General features: G+C 42.4%; 2 protein-coding genes across 5 annotated transcripts in view; both read left to right on the top strand.

Moving 5' to 3' along the window:
* Window positions 1-4,135, top strand: part of Cbfb (core-binding factor subunit beta) — a 69,426-nt gene extending 65,291 nt beyond the window's left edge. For all 3 annotated transcript variants that reach the window (XM_045138729.1, XM_045138716.1, XM_045138724.1), the window contains one exon: window positions 1,997-4,135. In XM_045138729.1, coding sequence (XP_044994664.1) covers window positions 1,997-2,065 — 69 coding nt within the window. In that variant the 3' untranslated portion in view covers window positions 2,066-4,135. The remainder of the gene's footprint in view (window positions 1-1,996) is intronic.
* Window positions 4,136-9,963: 5,828 nt separating this feature from the next.
* Window positions 9,964-19,826, top strand: part of Phaf1 (phagosome assembly factor 1) — a 33,831-nt gene continuing 23,968 nt past the window's right edge. For both annotated transcript variants that reach the window (XM_045150707.1, XM_004661717.3), the window contains exons 1-3: window positions 9,964-10,022; window positions 10,106-10,229; window positions 19,270-19,352. In XM_045150707.1, the coding sequence (XP_045006642.1) occupies window positions 10,166-10,229; window positions 19,270-19,352 (147 nt within the window). In that variant the 5' untranslated portion in view covers window positions 9,964-10,022; window positions 10,106-10,165. The remainder of the gene's footprint in view (window positions 10,023-10,105; window positions 10,230-19,269; window positions 19,353-19,826) is intronic.

Genomic DNA, 19,826 nt, shown 5'->3' with positions numbered 1-19,826 from the left:
GATACCTACATAAGCCAGATGCACAAGGTGGCACATGCATCTGGAGTTCATTTGCAGTGGCTAGAGGCCTTGGCATGCCCATTGTCTCCCACTGTTTCTCTCTCCCTCTTTCTCTCTCAAAATAAATAAATAGTTGGTAAAAGTGTGATGGTGGCCTGAACTAGAGAGAGACTGGTAAGGTAAACAAATGGTCACATTAAAGATAATATTTAAAGGTATAACCATCTGAATCATGGGAGGGTCTCACTGTAGCCCAAACTGACTTGGAACTCACTCTAGCTCAGGCTGACCTTGAACTCAGGGCAATCCTCCCACCTCAGTATCCTAAGGGGCTGTGATTATAAGCATGAGCCACCATGCTTGGCTGGAGGTGGGAGATACATTAAGGTTGACCGAGGCTTTTAGCCTAAGTAACTAGTAAAATGGAGTTGCCATTACGTAACAAAGGAAAACCTAAAACCTATATTGGAACCAGATTCTGTAGACAAAAGATGATAGTGCTTAGCCAACATTCGGAGGTGCTGCAGAAAGCTTAATATACATACTGGAATTTGTGAAAGGGGCTGAGAGAAAATGTTGCATGTAGACCAAAGGGTACTATTATATTTTTAAAAAATTCATTAGCAGTGTGTAATATACAATACTTTAGTCGATAGATGTTTTCTACTAAGTAACTTGCCGTAATTAAATAGTGTGCTTATTCTGCAGTAAGTCTTAAAGTGCTCTGTGTTTATAATTGTTAAGTCTTTTAATTGTTAAATACTGTTACAAATATAGGTATTATAAGTATCTGCCCCCCCCCCCCCCCCCCCCCGAGGTAGGGTCTCACTGTAGCCCATGCTGCCCTGAAATCACACGTAGTCTCAGGCTGGTCTCTTAACTAATGACGATCCTCCTGCCTCTGCCTTCTGAGTGCTGGAATTAAAGGCATGTACCATCATGCCTGGCTCAATTTTTATTTTTACTTGCCAGACAATCTTTTATGCACACTAGTTCTGGATTTTATCATTTGAGGTGATTTCAAGATCATTTGGCAGAGTTAGAATTCATTATTAGATTTTTTTTTTTTTTTTTTTTTAGTTGTATACTTAGTAGACCATACATATGTTTCTCTGGGACTCCATTTTCTTAACTTTATGGGGGAAAATGACAGTACCTGTAACTTAGGTTGTAGGAGGCATTATATGAGTTCATTCATAAAGAGTACTTAAACCTATAGCCAGACATGATGGTGCATGCCTTTAATCCCAGCACTCAGGAGGCAGAGGGAGGATCATTGTGAGTTCAAGGCCACGTGAGATTACATAGTGAATTCCAGGTCAGCCTGAGCTAGAGTAAGACCCTTCCTTGAAAACTAAAACAAAACAAACAAACAAAAAGCTTTGCCTAGCTTTTAGCTGTTGCTCAATAAATGTGAGCTGTTAGTAAAATGTACAAAGTTTGCTTCTAAAGTGATTAGTTGGTATGGGGCGCACACCTTTAATCCCAGCACTCTGGAGACAGAAGTAGGAGGATTACCATGAGTTGGAGGCAACCCTGAGACTACACAGGTCAACCTGGGCTAGAGTGAAGCCCTACCTCAAAAAAACAAAAAATAAAAATATATTTCTTTTTTAAAATATATGAAATAAATAAAAACAAAACCATATTTTTTGTTTTATACATAGTATGTGTATAATATCCTTCTAAATATAAAATTATTTTTATTTATTTATTTGAGAGAAAGAGAGGAAGAAAAAGAAAGAAAGCAAGCCTTAAGCACTGCAAGCAAACTCCAGATGCATGTGCCACGAAGCATCTTAACTGCTGAGTCCCTGATTTTTACAAAATATGTTACACATAATTGTAACTGTTCTTTGTCTGTGATATAAAGATATGGGTAGAAAAGTTTTTAGCCATAAATTTTTTATATGCTATTGTGTCTTCTGTGTTATATGTTTGGCATTTTGATTTTCAAACCATTTTCTAACCCCAAATTACAATTTTATCATTGCAGGCAAGAAGACAACAAGACCCTAGTCCTGGTTCCAATTTAGGTGGTGGTGATGATCTCAAACTTCGCTAACAGTAGCACAGCAGATGTGCTGACCATCTTTACATACATACTGCTTCTAGTTAACAGAAACAATTCATTGTAAGACCAGAAACTGTGATAACTGGAGGTACTACCGTCTATTTTCCAACCCAAGGCAGTAAAAGACATCACAAACTGCCATGGTTTTGCACTATGACTATAATACTTGCATTTCTAATTGTTAAAACATGTAGCCAGTAATAATTTGAAATTTTTTTCTATGCAAGCTTACCTTGTTGGCATTATTTTAGTTGAGTTGTAAAACTCTTTCCCTCCATTTTAATTTAAAAATCATGTCATTTTAAAGCAAGTTAAAATTAAAATTTATATCAGAGGATTTTCTTTAATCAATTGCTTTAAAAATGTATTTTCAGATGTGTTGGTTATACAGCTTTTTAAAAAATAAGCATTCTTGGTTTTATTTTCTCCACTTTTTGTGTTTTTATATTCTGCAGCATTTTTAAAATGTTGATGTGTTTGCGCTACTTACAAGCTAAAAACCTAGTAGCATAGAGCTGTCTGCCACAGCCCAACACGAAGTTTACAGTTGTTAAAGTCACAGTATCCTTTTAAATGCTAATAATCAATACCGTCTTTCCTTTTTCAACATAAAACTTGTAAATTGGTATTAACTCTGATTTGCCCCAGATCTGTTTTATGTTCTGTAATTATGAATTTGGGTGAAAGTATTCTCCATGGATAATAATATTCTACTGAAATGCCTAGAGAAGTCACAGGATGGCTTCTGTTTTATTCAGGGATTTTTTTTTTAAGTCAGTCAGAAAAGGGATACTGTAATTTCTTCATGTATGTAACAACATACTAAACTGGAGACAGTGATGAGTCAGCTACAAAGGTAAATTGTATTAAAATCATGCTTAAGATAGCTGCTTTTATGTGTATTTTATATTGCATGCTTTTGTAGAAACAATATGGAGCAAAGAAAGATTAGTCTTAGAAAATGTTAATCTGTGCAGAGGATACATTTTCTTCCATTCTAGGATAAAACATTCACATATTTTGCAAAAGGACTATTAATAGCACCTTTTGAGATGATTTAGTGTAAGAATATTTTTAAATAGGCTCAAGTGTCAAATCACAGCCTTTTTTAAATACAAAACTGGAAACATGCTTACAGATACTTCTCATGGTCATATTCATTGGATGTTACTACATTTCTGAATTTTTGCAAAAACGTATTTTATCATAATAAAATGGCATTATTTTAAAGAATTTGAAAAACTGACATAGTCAATTCAGAAAATGAAATCTGAATAAGGTCATCGAATTTAAAAAACATATAAAGATACTTGATTGATGGAGGTGTGACTTTAATTGTATATAGGTTTTATAATTCATAAATAGATGCCCTTGTATCTCAGAATAAAAGTATTTGTTATATATTTGAAGTCATGCATGGTAAGAAGTATGTTTGAATTGTTCTAAACAATGCGATGTAAAAGACCATGCTGATCTTGTGTAACTGAGTACTGTGAGTGAATTTGGTTAGTGTCTGGTGGTGTACAGCTCACGTTTACTCTCAGTGCCCTGCCTCCTCTGCGGACACCTCATACAAATCTCACAGTGGTGTGTGGGGCTGTCGTGGAGCTCTCTGATTTTGACTTCTGCACTTCTTTTCTTTTTAAGCAGCATGATGGTACATTTTCCTCAGTTACTTCTAGCCAATGGCTTTCATCACGCCAGTAAATAAGATCATATGCTATTAAATATTCTTCTTGCCATCCTGTAAATATTGAATCTTTTCTGTCATTTAGCACTGCTCTGCTTCTGTTTGTCTTAATGCTGGCGTTAAGATTCATAGGTTCTTTTTCTTCAGTAGTCCAAGCTTTGGAAAAAAAATGTTTTTAAGTTATTGGTGCAGTTTGATATTTTTTCATGATCTATATTTAAAAGTACATCATTGCATCATCTTTTTAAAATTCATCTCCATTAAAACTTGCCTTTTGCCTTAAGCCACCAGATTGTTTTTGCTACCATTAGCCATACTGTGTTTTTTGTATGCTTAATTCACTTTCACAATAAAATTATGTGTAGTGAAAACAGGGTCTTGACTCTTTATTGATATAATCTGATAATTTCTATCCTAGTACTGGTTATAACATGAAAATTGGCTTTATTGTTTCTGAAGTGTTCTTTGATTATTTTTGTGCTATTAAAAGCATCAACAGTGACATCTAATGGTCATTTGTAAAACTTTCTACAGGTATGTATGGAATGTTGAACATATTCCTACCTTCCCCCTCCTGCTACACAATTTTACTTTTTTTTTCTTAAAGACTTTTTTGTTTATTTTTATTTCTTTAATTGAGAGCGACAGACAGAAAGAGGCAGGGAAAGATAATGGGTGGCACGCCAGGGCCTCCAGCCACTACAAACAAACTCCAGACGCGTGTGCCCCCTTGTGCATCTGGCTAACGTGGGTCATGGGGAATCGAGCCTCAAACCAGGGTCCTTAGGCTTCACAGGCAAGCGCTTAACCGCTAAGCCATATCTCCAGCCCCCCCTTTTTTTCTTATTAATGTATTTATTTGCAAGCAGAGAGACTCAGACCCATTCAGGAAAACAGAAACAGCGAGAGTTTGGGCATTCCAAGGCTCTAATCACTGCAAATGAATTTCAGACGCATAAGCCACTTTGTGCATCTGGCTCTGTGTGGGTACTGGGAACTGTAACTCGGATGGTTAGCCTTTGCTAGCAAGCGCCTGAACCGCTGAACCATCTCTTGTCTGCAGTTCCCCAATTTTACTTCTCACTTAATACATACATAAGTGGTCATTTCTGCTAATTCCAAAGAAGGCCAGTAATTACATAATATAGTGTGACTTGCCAGTGTATATTGTGATTTTCAAAAAAAAAAAAAAATCTGATTGAAACCAAGCATAGTTGTGCACGCCTATAATCCCATCACTTGAGAAGTAGAGGCAGAAAATCAAGTTTCATGTCATTCTTGGCTATATAACAAGTTCAAGCCAGGCAGTACTATCCTTTTAAAATACACACACACACACACACACACACACATTTTTTCTTAATTTATTTGAGAGAGAAAAAGAGGCAGAGAGAGAGTGCAAATGGGCATGCCATGGCTTCCAGCCACTGTAAACTAACTCCAGATGCATGCGCCACCTTGTGTATCTAGCTTACGTGGGTCCTGGGGAATCGAACCATTTGGCAGGCCTTAACCACTAAGCCATCCCTCCAGTCCTTTTTAAAAAATATTTTTATTTGTTTATTTGAGAAAGGGAAAGAGGCAGAGAGAGAGAGGACTATCTTTAAAAATGGCATGATAGCGCTCACTTGTAACCCCAATATTTAGGAGGTGAAGCAGGAAGATCACTGGATTCCAAACCAATCTGGGCTATATAATTAGTTCTATGGTGCTGGAGAGATGGCTTGGCGGTTAAGCACTTGCCTGTGAAGCCTAAGGACCACAGTTCGAGGCTCCCTTCCCCAGGACCCATGTTAGCCAGAGGCACAAGGGGGCGCACGCATCCGGAGTTGCTTTGCAGTGGCGGAAAGCCCAGGCGCGCCCATTCTCCCTCTCTATCTCTCTCTCTGCCTCTTTCTCTGTAGCTCTCAAATAAATAAATAAAATAAACAAAATATTTTTAAAAAAACAAAAATTAAATAATTAGCTCTAGGACAGCCTGAGCTACAGAGTGAAACTATGTGGAATCTCCCCCTACCTCCAATGCCACCCCGTCAGATTGATTTACCAATCTTGAAGTAAGACTATGAAAAAGCAGCCTTAGGGAAAGGAAAAAATATTAGAAATTATATGTCATTGTTCAGGCTAGTTTTAGAAATATGCACAATTTTGTTATGTGGGTACTATATACCCCGTTAGCCAGATGCACAAGGGGACGCGCACATCTGGAGTTCGTTTGCAGCAGCAGGAGGCCCTGGCGCTCCCATTCTCTCTCTCTCTATCTGCCTCTTTCTCTCTGTCACTCTCAAATAAATAAATAAAAATATTTTAAAATGTAAAAAGTTACTGGCTCACAGAACTAGAACATTCCCAGGCATTATGACAGAACCAGGGGAAAGACAGTGTTAGAAAAAAGGATACAGGTTTGAAAACACCTGAATTTGACAGGTGTCTTTCTTTCATTTACCAAACTAGTTACTGCCACACCCAACCTCAGCTGTTCAGGGAATTGCAGCTTTACTTTTTGCACAGAAGGTTGTGAATAGCTCTAATAGCTACCACATGCCACTCAATTATTAAATACTTTGGGCTGGGGATAGAATTCCTGTTAGAGTGCTTGCCTAAAGGGATGTCCAAACCATACTGGGCTAGTTCCTCAGCACCACAAAAGAAAATAAGTGATGTGCTAGTCTAACTATGACATTTTATTGGGGTGACCTTTTGAACTTCTTTGGGAGAAGACACTTTGTCTTTCAGGCCTGTTTTTACCTTCCAAGTTGCCACATAAATTTAATATAAATTAACCGGATTAACATCCTTCCAGCATCCAGTGACAGCTCCCCAAGCTACTTTTCTGTCAACTTGTGCTGGGAAATTGTGTCTTCTTCATTTTCCACTTCCAATCTAAATCCTGCCAGTGGATTCCATTGCAACTCTTGATTAAAAAAAAAAAATTAAGTCAGGTGTGGTGGCACACATTTAATCCCATAGGTAGGAGGATCACCATGAGTTCAAGGCCACTCTGAGACTACATAGTGAATTCCAGGTCAGCCTGGGTTAGAGTGAAACCCTACCTGGGGGGGGGGTAGCTGCAAAGTATTTAATTAGGCCAGACAATTATAAAAATGTGACCAGCTAACAAATCTCTGAAATGAGTATAATTTTACAGTTAAAGAAAACAGACATGGAGAAGTGAAGTAACTTGTCCAACACACAAAGCTTTTCAGTGGCAGAATTGGGATTTAAGTGTCCAGTCTATGAACCTAGTTAGCTACTATGTATGCTGTGACCTCAGGATGTCCCTGTATGTCTGGTTTGGACTACTGTTATGATTGTTTTCCTGAATATACTACATTTGTCATTTCAGTATTTCCAAACATCCCTTGGTTTGGGGGGGGGGGTGATCATTGAAGACATTCTCCTGAGTTGGGCTACCTCTCTTAGATACTTTTGTTTGTTTTGACCGTGGAGCTCAGGCTGTATGCCCTCTAATAACAGTCTTTCTGCCTGTCTCCCAAGCATTTCTTGTTAGTGTATTGTGGGATCATGTAAAACTGTCACTCTTACCTATGACAAAAACCTGGATGCATTATACTTAAATAAGCAAAGATTTAAAAAAATTCTGTCTGATGTTGTTCACAATCAGAATCTTACCTCCCAGGGGAAAGTGTGGGGGTGGGTAGGGAGGGAATTACCATGGGATATTTTTTTATAATCATGGAAGATGTTAATAAAAATTTAAAAAACAAAAAAAGAATCTTACCTCCCTACTACACCAAGGTGTTTCTTGGGAGTTTCCACAACCCTGTTTTTGTTTTGTTTTTTGGTTTATCCAAACTTACTTTTTTCTCTAGCCTCTGCTAATAGCCCACTTGGCCTATCCCATCACAGTTCACTCCCTTCAACCCTGCAATCCCTCCATAAACCAAACCCTCCAAGTGCTTTTTTAAAAAAGATTTTTTTTTTTTAATTTGCAAGCCGAGAGAATGGGCATGCCAGGGCCTCCTGCCATAGCAAACAAACTCCAGATGTGCACACCACTTCGTACATCTGGCTTTACATGGATACTGGGGAAGTGAACCCTGAGACAACCCCTGGCAACAGGCTTTACAAGCAAGCCCCTTTAACTATTGAGCCATCTCCCGAGCCTCCCTAAGTGCTCCCCCCGCCCAGGGTAGGTTCTCACTATAGTCCAGGCTGACCTGGTATACTCACTTGAATTCACAGAGATCCTTCTATCTCTGCCTCCTGAGTACTGGGATTAAAGGCGTGAACAACTATGCCCAGCGTTTTTTGTTGTTGTTAATTTTAAATTATTTCTATTTAGTTATTTGACGGAGAGAGAATGGGCACGCCAGGGCCTCCAGCCATTGCAAACAAACTCTAGACACATGTGCCGCCCTGTGCATCTGGCTAATGTGGGTCCTGGGGAATGAAACCTGGGTCCTTTGGTTTTGTAGGCAAATGTCTTAACTGCTAAGCCATCCCTCCAGCCCTAATTTTATTTTATTTTTTGCAAGCAGAGAGGATGAGCATCCTAGACCTAACCACTGCAAAATCCAGACATACCCACCACTTTGTGCCTCTAGCTTTATGTAGATACCAGGGAATTGAACCTGCAGGTCGTTAGGCTTTATAGGCAAGTGCCTTAACTGCTGAGTCATCTCTCCAAGTCTCTAAAGTGCTTTTTATTTATTTAGGGTGTTTTTTGTTTGTTTGGTTTTGGTTTTTTGAGGTAGGGTTTCACTCTAGCCCAAGCTGACCTGGAATTCACTATGTAGTCTCAGGGTGGCCTCGAACTCAGGCGATCCTCCTGCCTCTGCCTCCCAAGTGCTGGGACTAAAGGCGTGGGCCACCACGCCTGGCTAAAGTGCTCTTTTTAAACAACTATTCCCAACCTGGTTGGGTTACAGTTTAGACACTGGGATTTTTTTGTTTTTCTTTGGTTTGTTGAGTGTGTGTTTTGTAAGACAGGGTATCTCAGCCCAGGTTGCCCTCTAACACAATAGATAGCCCCAGGATGTCCTTGAACTTATCTTCCTGCCACCACCTCCCAAACGCAAAGATTACAAAAAATGCCCCCACGCCCAGCTTCTAAACATATCTTATTACACACGTCAGGGTTTATTTAACCACTTGCCAACTGGACATCCCAATTACCCAGTTTTGGTTTTGCATACAACCATGCTACAAGGGACATCCTCCATTTTTTTTTTTTCAATTTAATGACAGTAGAAGTGACTTCAAATTTCGATGAGTCTACAAGTTATACTCCTTTCAAGCTAGTTTGAGAATTTAGCCTGTTACTTCCCTGCTTAAACTTAAGGGGTTATATATGCCTATGGCCGAGGAACCTTGGGCAAGGTCTTTTAACCTCTCTAGACTTCATGTATGTCTGTAAAATTGGGGGGATAATTTCACGTTAGAGTGGTTGTGAGACACTGAGGCTACTTACTCTTGGCATCAGAAGACTCATCAGCTTACCTTTCGGTTCTGGGTGCCCCAGGGCATGCAAGTGGAAAGCTCAGGCTAAACATGTTCAAGAAGCTACTTACTAGCACAGACCACAAAGGGTTGGGTCGAGAGCATACAGGTGGCAGCAGTGAGAGCAGCGCAGCCACCGCCCTCTCTCCCGACCCGCGCCTGAGCCCCTGTGGATGTTACTGGGATAGACACCTGGCCTAGACCCTTCTGCTCAGTCCGCCTCCCCTAACCAGCCATCTCTCACGCATCCCCATTTCCGTGCCGTTCCCCCATGAACTCGAACTACCAGGCTTTCAAGTAGAGCCCTACTAAGTGACCGCTAGGTCGCTGGGACTAAGTACAGTGCTGCCCACCGAAAGGCAAATGCAGCCGGCCTGAGTCCGGCCGCTGCTGGGATAGGCCTGTCCACAGGCCGCCGGACTCCGAGGCTCCGCGTCCTTCTCCGCTGAAACCAGCGCACGCTCCTGGGACCTGTGTGTAGACAAGTGTATGACGTGTGGATCGCGTGGCGTGTTTCTCTGGAGTACCCGTAGGGTCGGGGACGCGTGCTGTGCGGAAGGAGGGCCTCAAAACAAAACGATGCATTGGGAGTAGAGAATTGCCGCCAGGCAGCGGAGATTGCGCAGGCGCAGCTCCGACTCAAACTCGCCCCCTCCCCCCTGAAATTTGAACTCCGCCTTCGCCCCGCCCACGGCACGCTTTACGGCCGGGCACGCCGCTTTTGCTGCAGTTGCCCCCGCTGCGGCTGCTGCCTCCCTCCGGTGCCGCGGCTGCCTGCCGGTGAGGTGAAGAGAGGTAAGTTGTAGTGTGAGGCCCGGGGCCGGATGGAGAGCAGGGCCGGCGGGGCCGGAGAGTCAGCCACTGCGTTGTTTTGTCAGGTCGGGTCCGCTGTGCGCTGCCTGCCGCAGGGAGGCGGCCCGGCCCGGCGAGCCGAACCAATGCTGGACCTGGAGGTGGTTCCTGAACGCTCTCTGGGGAACGAGCAATGGGAATTCACGCTGGGTGAGTGAGATTCTCCGTCCCGACCCCATTGCCGGGCCCTTCCGCTTCTGCTCGCTGTCTCCAGCGAGGCGCCCTCAGCTCCTCGCGTTTTGGTTCCCTCTGGTCTTCTTCTGACCCCGGACATTAGATCTGTGCTCCGTCGGCCGGTCGGTCGCCTGGTGTGGCCCACGACGCCCTCTCCTGTGGCCTCAGCAGGATCCCTCCTGGGGACAAAAAAAAATTATGAGTAGCTAGCAAGCCCTTAATAGCCTACTCTCTTTTGAAAGTTTTTTGTCTCTAGTAAGAAGGGCTCTGGGCCCAGAGGATCATTTTGTAGGTAAATAATAGTGAAGAAGTGGTTAATATTCCTGATCACTAGTTTGGTCTTTCACATGTCTTCCGGTGATATTACTATTATTTTATTTACTTATTTTTGGTTTGGGGGGATAGGGTCTTGCTGTAGCTCAGGCTGACCTGAAATTCATTATGTAGTCTCAGGGTGGTCTCGAACTCATAGAGATCCTCCTACCTTTGCTTCCAGAGTACTGGGATTAAAGGCGTGCGCCACCGCCCGGCTTACTTTTTTTTTGAGGTAGGGTCTAGCTGAAGCCCAGGTTGACCTGAAATTCGCTCTCACTCATAGGCTGGTCTTGAACCCACTGTGATCCTCCTACCTGTCTCCCCAGTGCTGAGATTAAAGGTGTTCGCCACCACGCCTGGCTTTCTTTACTTTGTTTTTTGTTGTTGTTGTTTGTTTGTTTGTTTTTGAGGGGGGCCGGTTAAGGGTTGCTTTTCTTGTTCAGAAGGGACCCTAAGTTGAAACCCCATAGTCAGAAGATAAGGACCTGGTCAAGGGAGTAGTTTTCCTCTCTTGAAATCCTTTGTGGTTTATGTAGTCATCAGCCCTCAGATGTCAAGAGTCAAAAGTTGAGTGAAATAGGAATTGTAGTTTGTGGAAAATTAAGTTTGATCTTTTTTTTTTTTTTTTTTTTTGTCATTTTGCCCTTGTGTGTGTACAAAGATGTTTGCATTCAGTAACTCCAGTGTGTTTACTGGGAAGCAGGTGTTGCTGCTGCTTGTTTGTGTGGGCTTGAACTTTTTTCACTGTGCTGTGGCTACCGGATGGAGTCAGCTGCTCCATTGGATTATTGCTCATCTTTGAGTATGCAAGACTCATGCCTATAGAGATAGCATATTGGAGAAGTCTGGCATGTCCCTGCTGGTACTCAGTGCTAGCTACATGCAGGTTGTAGGAATCAGTTCTCAGAACTTAAGACCATTGCTTCTACATTTTACCTGCTAGGAAAATGCTCCAACCAACCTCTTGGTTGAAAGGTTAGTGATTTGTTAATGCTGTTTGGCTTCTAAGTAATATCTCAACAATCCTGCCTCCCAGGTCTGGCTAAAATATGGCAGATAGCTATAAATTGTTTGATGGTGTAACAAGATTGTGTATCTCTTTGTCGTACAAGTCCCTTGGTTAAAAATAGTGAGTAGGATATCAGTTGAAGTCAGAATTTCTAGAAAACTAATAAGTGGAAAAGCAAGGCTTCTTTTGACAACTGTTTTTGACTATCAAACAACAAGTCCAATCAAGTTTCCAGGAATCAAGAGTTTGGGTAGTTCTTTCAAATTTTCTTAGCAGCAACCAAAAATAGAGGAACATACCTATGCATTGGATTCAGAATTGCACTTTTGGGGAAAGCTCATAGAAGACACCCAAGCCTTCATGATTCTTTGTGAATCATAAAATCTACATCTTTATTTTATTTATTTTTAATTTTTTTAATTTTTATTTATTTATTTGAAAGTGACAGAGAGAGAGAAAGAGGCAGATAGAAAGAGAGAGAGAATGGGCACGCCAGGGTCTCCAGCCACCGCGAACGGACTCCAGATGTGTGTGCCCCCTTGTGCATCTGGCTAATGTGGATCCTGGGGAATTGAGCCTCAAATCGGTGTCCTCAGGCTTCACGGGCAAGTGCTTAACCACTAAGCCATCTCTCCAGCCCTTTTTTTTTTTTTTGAGGTAGGGTCTCACTGTCGCATAGGCTGACCTGAAATTCACCATGTAGTCTCAGGGTGTCCTCAAACTTACAACGATCCTCTTACCTCTGCCTCCCGAGTACTGGGATTAAGGGCATGTGCCATCATGCTGGGCTACATCTTTATTTTGTGTGTTTGCATGTGTATTTTTGCAACAATCTCTAGCTCTAGCTGGCCTAAAATTCTCTACGTAGCCAGGGATGCCCTTGAACTACTGATCCTTCTGCCTCCACCTCCCAAGCACAGGGAAGGATTACGGGCATGAGTCACCATGCTGGGTTTATGCCATGCTGAGATTGAACCCAGAGCTTCATGCACATTCAGCAAGCCCTCTACTAACAGAGCTACATTCCCAGCCCTGTTTTGCTCTTGTTTTGTTGTGGTCTATGTGGTCTGTATGAGTGTGTGTGCGCGCGCGCAGATGCATCTACCCTTTGCATACATATGTGGGGGCCAGAGGATGGTGTTTGGAGTCCTTATTTATTTGAGAGTGACAGAGAGAAAGAGAGGAAAGTGGGTCCACCAGGGCTTCTAGCCACTGCAAACGAACTCCAGGCACATGTGCCCCCTTGTGCATCTGGCTAATATGGGTCCTGGGGAATCGAGCCTTGAACTAGTGTCCTTAGGCTTCATGGGCAAGTGCTTAACTGCTAAGCCATCTCTCCAGCCCTATGCCCAGCTTTTTATGTGCATGCTACCAATTGAGCTTCATGCTTATGTAGTAGCAAGTGCTGTCTTTGGGATGGGTGATGTGTTCATGTGTGTGAATGCAGGCACACATGTGGAGGTCAGAGAACAACTCTGAGTGTCAGTTCTTGCCTCCTATCTCTTCTGCTAGTCACTCACTGAGCTGCCGTCACTAAGTTAGCTGGCCCTAGACAGCTGATGCTCCTGTCTGCCTCTCTTCTTGCCCTAAGCTCACTAGGAGCTATAGCATCCAGTAATTTTTACCTGTGTTCTGGGTTCTGAACTTGGGTACTCAAGCTGGTGCACCAGGCTCTTTATCCACTGAGACATCTCCCAGCCCCTGTATTGTTTGTTTGCTTGCTTTTTCATTTTTTGAGGTAGGGTCTCACTCTAGCCCAGGCTGACCTGGAATTCACTATGTTGTCTCAGGGTGGCCTCAAACTCATGGCAATCCTCCTACCTCTCCTGAGTGCTGCAATTAAAGGCATGCATCACCACACCCAGCTATGTTTTGTTTTTCTTTCTTTCTTTTTTTTTTTTTTTTAAGATAGGGTCTCTGTCTGGTCCAGGCTGACCTAGAATTAACTATGTAGTCTCAGGGTAGGTAGCCTTAAACTCACAGCAATCCTCCTACCTCTACCTCCTGAGTGCTGGGATTAAAGGTGTGTGCCACCATGCCTGGTCTCATTTAGGCCAGACTGTCTGTGAACTCAATATGTAGCAAAGACTAGCCTTGAACTCCTGATGTTCCTGCTTCCACCTCCCATGTGGTGGGATTACAGTAGTATGCCACCATGCTTGACTAAACTCTTCATTTTTAAAGGTGAGTTACAGTTCCTCTTTCCTCAATCTTTTCTCCTAATCCTAACACATCCAAACTGCAGTTGGGGCTATTCTATACGGATAAGTATGGGAAATGAATCTGAACTTTAAAATTATATTTGTAGGGTAGAGAAACAGACAGTGCTTACCTCTTGCCTCCACAACACTGTAAAGCAGTCGGTATTGTCTTCATCTGCCAGGTAAGAAATAGGCCCAGCAAGGTAGGGAGAGATGGTAAACACATAGCTGAACAGTAATTTTTTGCTTCCCGCTGTTTTCCTCTTTTGGAAATCTACTTAACTATGTCCCAAGGTTTCTTCTTGGGGTTTGTGCATATGCAGATATATCTAGTCCTTGTAATCATTGCCCAGCATTACAATGGAGAGCTTCGTCCAGCTTCTTGGCTGCTTTCCTGGCCTTTGTATAATGTTGGAAGATTAGGAAACTGCCAGCCACACAGAAACCAAACACCTTGGCCAAGCAGAATCTGTGTGCATGCTACAAATGCTTTGACAGTAGTGGAATAAGGACAGTGCAAATTTGAAATAATGTTTTCTGTGAGACTTGGAGACTATATTGATGCAGAGACATGTGCCTGAATTTGTTTTATATCTTTATTTATTTATTTAAGAACAAGAGACAAAGAGAAAGAGGCAGACCAAAAGAGATTGAGAATGGACACACCAGGCCCTCCTGCCACTCATTGCAAATGAACTCCAGACTTATGGGCCACCTTGTGTATCTGGTTTTACTTGGGTACTAGGGAATCAAACCCAGGCCATCATGATTTCAAGCAAAAATCTTTTTAACCATTGTTTCTCTCTAGCCCTTTTGTGGTTTTTTTTTTTTCCAGGCTGACCTGGAATTCACTATGTAGTCCCAGGGTGACCTTGAACTCATAGCTATCCTCCTACCTCTGCCTCCTAGTGCTGGACCACTCTTGTTTTTGTTTTTCCAGATAGGGTCTCATTCTAGCTCAAGGTGGCCTTGAACTTACAGTTGTCTGCCCTACCTCTGCCTCCTGTGTGCTTCGATTAAAGGTGTGCACCACCACTCTGCTTTTGTTTTTCCAGGTAGGGTCTCACTCTAGCTCTGGACCTTGAACTCACAGCTATCCTACCTCTGCCTGCCAAGTGCTGGGATTAAAGGTGTGCACCACCACACCTACCTGTTTTTGTTTTTGTTTTTTAAGATAGGATCTTGGTATGTAGGTCAGGCTAGCCTAGAGCTCTGCAGTCTTCCTGCTTCTGTCTCCAAAGTGCTAGGATTATGGGTGTGAGCTACCATGTTAGCTTGAATTTGTTTTTAAAAGTTGTTTCTGTAATACCTAAATACATATTTAAAAGGTCACGTAGGGCTAGAGAGATGACTTAGTGGTTGAGGTCCTTGCTGGTAAAGAAAAGGACCCAGGTTCAATTCCCCAATACCCACTTAAAGCCAGATGTACAGGTGGCCCATGTGTCTGGAGTTTGTTTGCAGTGGCTAGAGGCCCTACCTAGTATGCCCACTCATTCTCTCTTCCATATATATATATATCCCCTACCCCTTTTTTTCAAGGTAGGGTTTTACTCTATCCTGGGCTGATCTGGAATTTACTATGTGGTTGGTCCGGGGGTGGCCTCAAACTCATGGCAATTCTTGTACCTCTGCCTCCCAAGTGTTAGGATTAAAGGTGTACTCTACCACACACAGCTAAAATATATCTTTTTAAGGTTTATTTTGTCTCTACCTTTTTAGTTTTTCAAGGCAGGGTCTCATTCTAACTCAGGCTGACCTGGAATTTACTATGTATTGTCAGTTTGGCCTTGAACTCACAGTGATCCTCCTACCTCTGCCTAGAGTGCTGGGATTAAAGTCTGCTCCACCATACCCAGAGAGTGTGTGTGTGTGTGTGTGTGTGTGTGTGTGTGTGTGTGTGTGTGTATGAAGACAGCATGTGCCTCCATGTGCTTTGTTCATAAATACTGGGAACTGAATAAGAATTGGTCTTATCCCCTGAAGAACTTAAGCTAATGGTAAGATGGGCTTACAGGAACAACACTTGGAGACTGAATTCAAAGAGACAGGGAGCCAGGTGTGGTGGCACACACCTTTAGTCACAGCAGTTGGGAGGTAGAAGTAGTAGGATCACTGTGAGTTGGAGGCCACCTGAGACTACATAATGAATTCCAGGTCAGCCTGGACTAGAGTGAGACCCTACCTAATAAAAACTTTAAAAGTAATTAAGAAAAAAGGCAGGAAAAAAATTAGAGGTTTCAGGCTTGACACTCAGTAGTTGATGGGACTATTGGTGCCCAAAATACCGAAAAGCTGAAAAAGTCACTTTTACTTGATTGACTTTAAAAAAAAAAATTACTTGCGGGGGTGGGGGTTCATGCCAAGGTCTCCAGCCACTGTAAACAAATTTCAGACACATGCACCACATTGTGCATCTGGCTCATGTGGATACTGGGGAATGAAACCTAGGTTCTTAGGCTTAGACTGCTAAGCCATGTCTCCAGCCCTTTACTGACTTTTGTTTGCCTTTACTTGTGCACAGAAAATGGATTGAGATTTTGGTTAGAAACTAGATAGTTGTTTGAATGAGGGACAGCAGAAACCTATCCTGTCTTTTATCAAGCCTGCCCTGTCTACCCGGTAGACACCTGGGAAAGGTAGGAAACAGAAGAGAATACTGTTGTGGAGATTTGACAATGGTTCTTAAGGAAAGGTGGTTACCCAGACCCATAGAATAAGACCTGTGTTTTCTACCTAATTGTTTTGTTTCCCAAACATGTATGACTAATCACCTATAATTATGCCAGTTTTGAGTGCTGGAAGTACATAGGTGAACAAGATAGAGCCCTATTCATTAGGGGAAATACAGGGGAAATGGATTACCAAAGGAGCTGGGTGTTTTCATTAAGTAAGGCAGTTTGGGAAGTAAGGTGTGAGCCAAAACCTAAACTGTGAGAAGGGATCAGCTGTAGGAAGAATAGCAATAGCAAAAGCCTATTTTGCAAAGGCTTGAGGTAGGTGTTAGTAATTGGGGGGGGGGGGGCGGGAATTGAAAAAAAAAAGATGGAGTTGGACAGCATTCAGAAGTTTAGGGCTTCAGATGATAATTCAGATATATCCATCTGTAGTGGGAAGTTATTGGAGGGTGATAACCAGGCAAGATTTGCACATTTCCTTTGCCATTTATAGAGTTGGTTCCTTTTAGAAGTGTGGTTGCTTTGTCTCCCCTGAAGGGTTTCTTTCTGGATGATTCAGGATTCAGAGATGTTGACACCAGCACATTGATATGATTAAGTACAAAAGAGCCTTCACTGAAGAAACTGACATGTGTCAACAATTGATCACAGAAGACATAGGACATTCTCTTTTCTGACTAACTGGTTTTGCTTTCTTTTCTAATTCTTCATTTGGAATCTCTTTTCTGAGCATGCCATCTTCTCAATCTGGAGGTGTGCTCATATTGAATGTGATCCACCATGTATGTGGTAATGTGCTCATAAGATAGCCCTGCTTGTTCCATTTCTCTTTTCACAGTCCTTTGGTCCCAGTGAACAAATATTCTGCAGCCACTAGGTAGTCGATTAGTTCTGAGCAGGGAGCTAGGGCTCCACAATGGTAAATAACACACACTGTCCTTGTATTACTGAAAGTGGGTTTTTGTTTCATAGATTGTCAAGACTTGTCTTCATGTTTCTTCCTGTTTAAAATACAGTTGACTCTGAAAACAAACTTTTGGTAATCTCTATAAGCCCCTAGAATATTTGTGGTGTCATTGGGATTTTGGTTACTTAAGCTGGAAGCATACATCCAAAAGTTCAAAACTAAGGGAGTTTTGTTTGTTTTTTGGGTGTTGGAGGTAGGGTCTCACTCTAGACCTGGAATTCATTTTGTAGTCTTAGGATCTCAAACTTAGAACAATCCTCCTACCTCTGCCTCCTAAGTGCTGGGATTAAAGGTGTGTATTACCATAGCCAGCAAAACTAAGGGTTTGGGGCTGGAGAGATGGCTTAGCGGTTAAGTGCTTGCCTGTGAAGCCTAAGGACCCTGGTTCGAGGCTCGATTCCCCAGGACCCACGTTAGCCAGATGCACAAGGGGGCACACGTGTCTGGAGTTCCTCTGCAGTGGCTGGAAGCCCTGGCGTGCTCATATATTCCCCCCCCCCTCTCTTTCTCTCTGTCGCTATCAAATAAATAAATTTTTTAAAAAAGCTAAGGGTTTTAAGAGATATTTTTAAGGTTTTTTTTTGCATATGTAGTATGTGTGATGTGTATGGGGTATACACAAACGTGTGCAGATGGGGCACCTAGCATGCATGCAGAACTATATCCTCCCATTTATTATCCTCCTGATGGAGTCTCTGTTTCACTGATTCTAGACCTTGCTGTTTTTGCTAGCTCCAGTGATTCTTCAGTCTCTGCTGCCCACAGGACTGGGATTACAGACATGGATGACCATGCCAGGCTGTTCACATGGATGCTGGGGAATTGGTCAGTGGCCTCAGGCCTCTTCTGGCCCTCATGCTTGCAAAGGATACTCTCTTAAGTGCTGAGTCATCTCTTCAGCCCTTGTTTGTTTTTTTGTTTTGTTTTGTTTTTGAGGTAGGGTCTTACTCTAGCCCAGGCTGGTCTTGAACTCACAGTGATCCTCCTACTTCTACCTCCTGAGTGCTGGAATTAAAGGCTTGTACCACCACACCTGGCTCCTTGGTGTTTTGTTGCTTGGTTGGTTGGTTTTGTTTTGAGGTAGGATCTTACTCTAGCTCAGACTGACCTGGAACTCACTATGTAGCCCAGGCTGGTCTCAAACTTGTGGTGATCCTTCTACCCCAACCTCTTGAGTGCTGGGAGTATAGGCATAAGCCACCAGGCTTGACTTTAAACTTTTTTTTAGTTGATCCTTATAAGTTATATGTTTTAACAAGCTCTCATTTCAGATGCTGAGATAGATGCCAGAAAGGAAGAAAAGGGACTTTCCCTAGGTCGTAGGTATATCCATATAGTGAGGACTAGAACCTTAGTCTCCAAGTCATTCAGCGAAAGCTTACCCTTTCTTTGGTCCATGCTGACTTTGTGTTCTCTGAACCCTTTACGTGAGATCTGTGTGGCCATTCCTATTTCCAGAAAGTCTTTTCAGTGTTTATTTTCTCCCTTGGATAGTCTTTAACAATTCCCATAGTGCTTGCTGCTTATCTTTATACTAACTCTTTGTTTATTGGACTTGTTTTTGTTTTTCAAGATAGGGTCTCACTCTAGGTCAGGCTGACCTAGAATTCACTCTGTAGTCTTAGAGTGGCCTCAAACTAATGGTGATCCTCCTACCTCTGCCTCCCAAGTGCTGGGATTAAAGGCATGCACCACCATGCCTAGCTGTTTATTGGACTTTTATTTATTTACACCTATAGACTACTGACTATCCTGTCTGCAGGCTTCAGAGATCAGTGCTTACCACTGTGGTTTGTGTTAGTAAATAGGTAGCCCAAGTAACCACACAGGTTTCCTTGCTTTATTTCAGGAATGCCTCTGGCTCAGGCAGTAGCCATTCTTCAGAAGCATTGCCGCATTATCAAAAATGTCCAGGTTCTCTACAGTGAGCAGGTGAGTGATGACTGACTTGTTTACTGAAATAAAATTCCTGGTCAGTAAGTTTATTTTCAGAGAGATGCTGTGGAAAAGGCTAACTGGTAGAGAGTGCTGTATAACAGTGGGAGAATCTTAAGTCAGTTAGCAATCACATATCCATGATTCTGAAACTTTTTTTTTTTTTTTGGCAAGCAGAAAGAGAAAAAAAGTGGGTGTGCCTCTTGCTACTACAAATGAACTCCAGAGACATGTGCCACTTTGTGCATCTGGCTTTACAGGGTTATTGGAGAATTAAACTCAGGCCATTAGGGTTTGTAAGTAAGAGCCTTTAATCTCTGAAACATCTCATCAGCCTCTGATTCTGAAACTTTTGATCATGATAATCTGATGCTGCCAGCTTTAGAAGAGCAATAAAAACTAGCTATGGGGCTGGAGAGATGGCTCAGCAGTTAAGGTGCTTGCTTGCAAAGCCTAATGACTTGGGTTTGA

Source organism: Jaculus jaculus, chromosome 1 (genome assembly GCF_020740685.1).
Source record: "Jaculus jaculus isolate mJacJac1 chromosome 1, mJacJac1.mat.Y.cur, whole genome shotgun sequence".
NCBI classification, from domain to species: domain Eukaryota; kingdom Metazoa; phylum Chordata; class Mammalia; order Rodentia; family Dipodidae; genus Jaculus; species Jaculus jaculus.
Note: the sequence above shows the minus strand (reverse complement) of the source record. Positions and strands in the feature narration are given on the sequence as shown.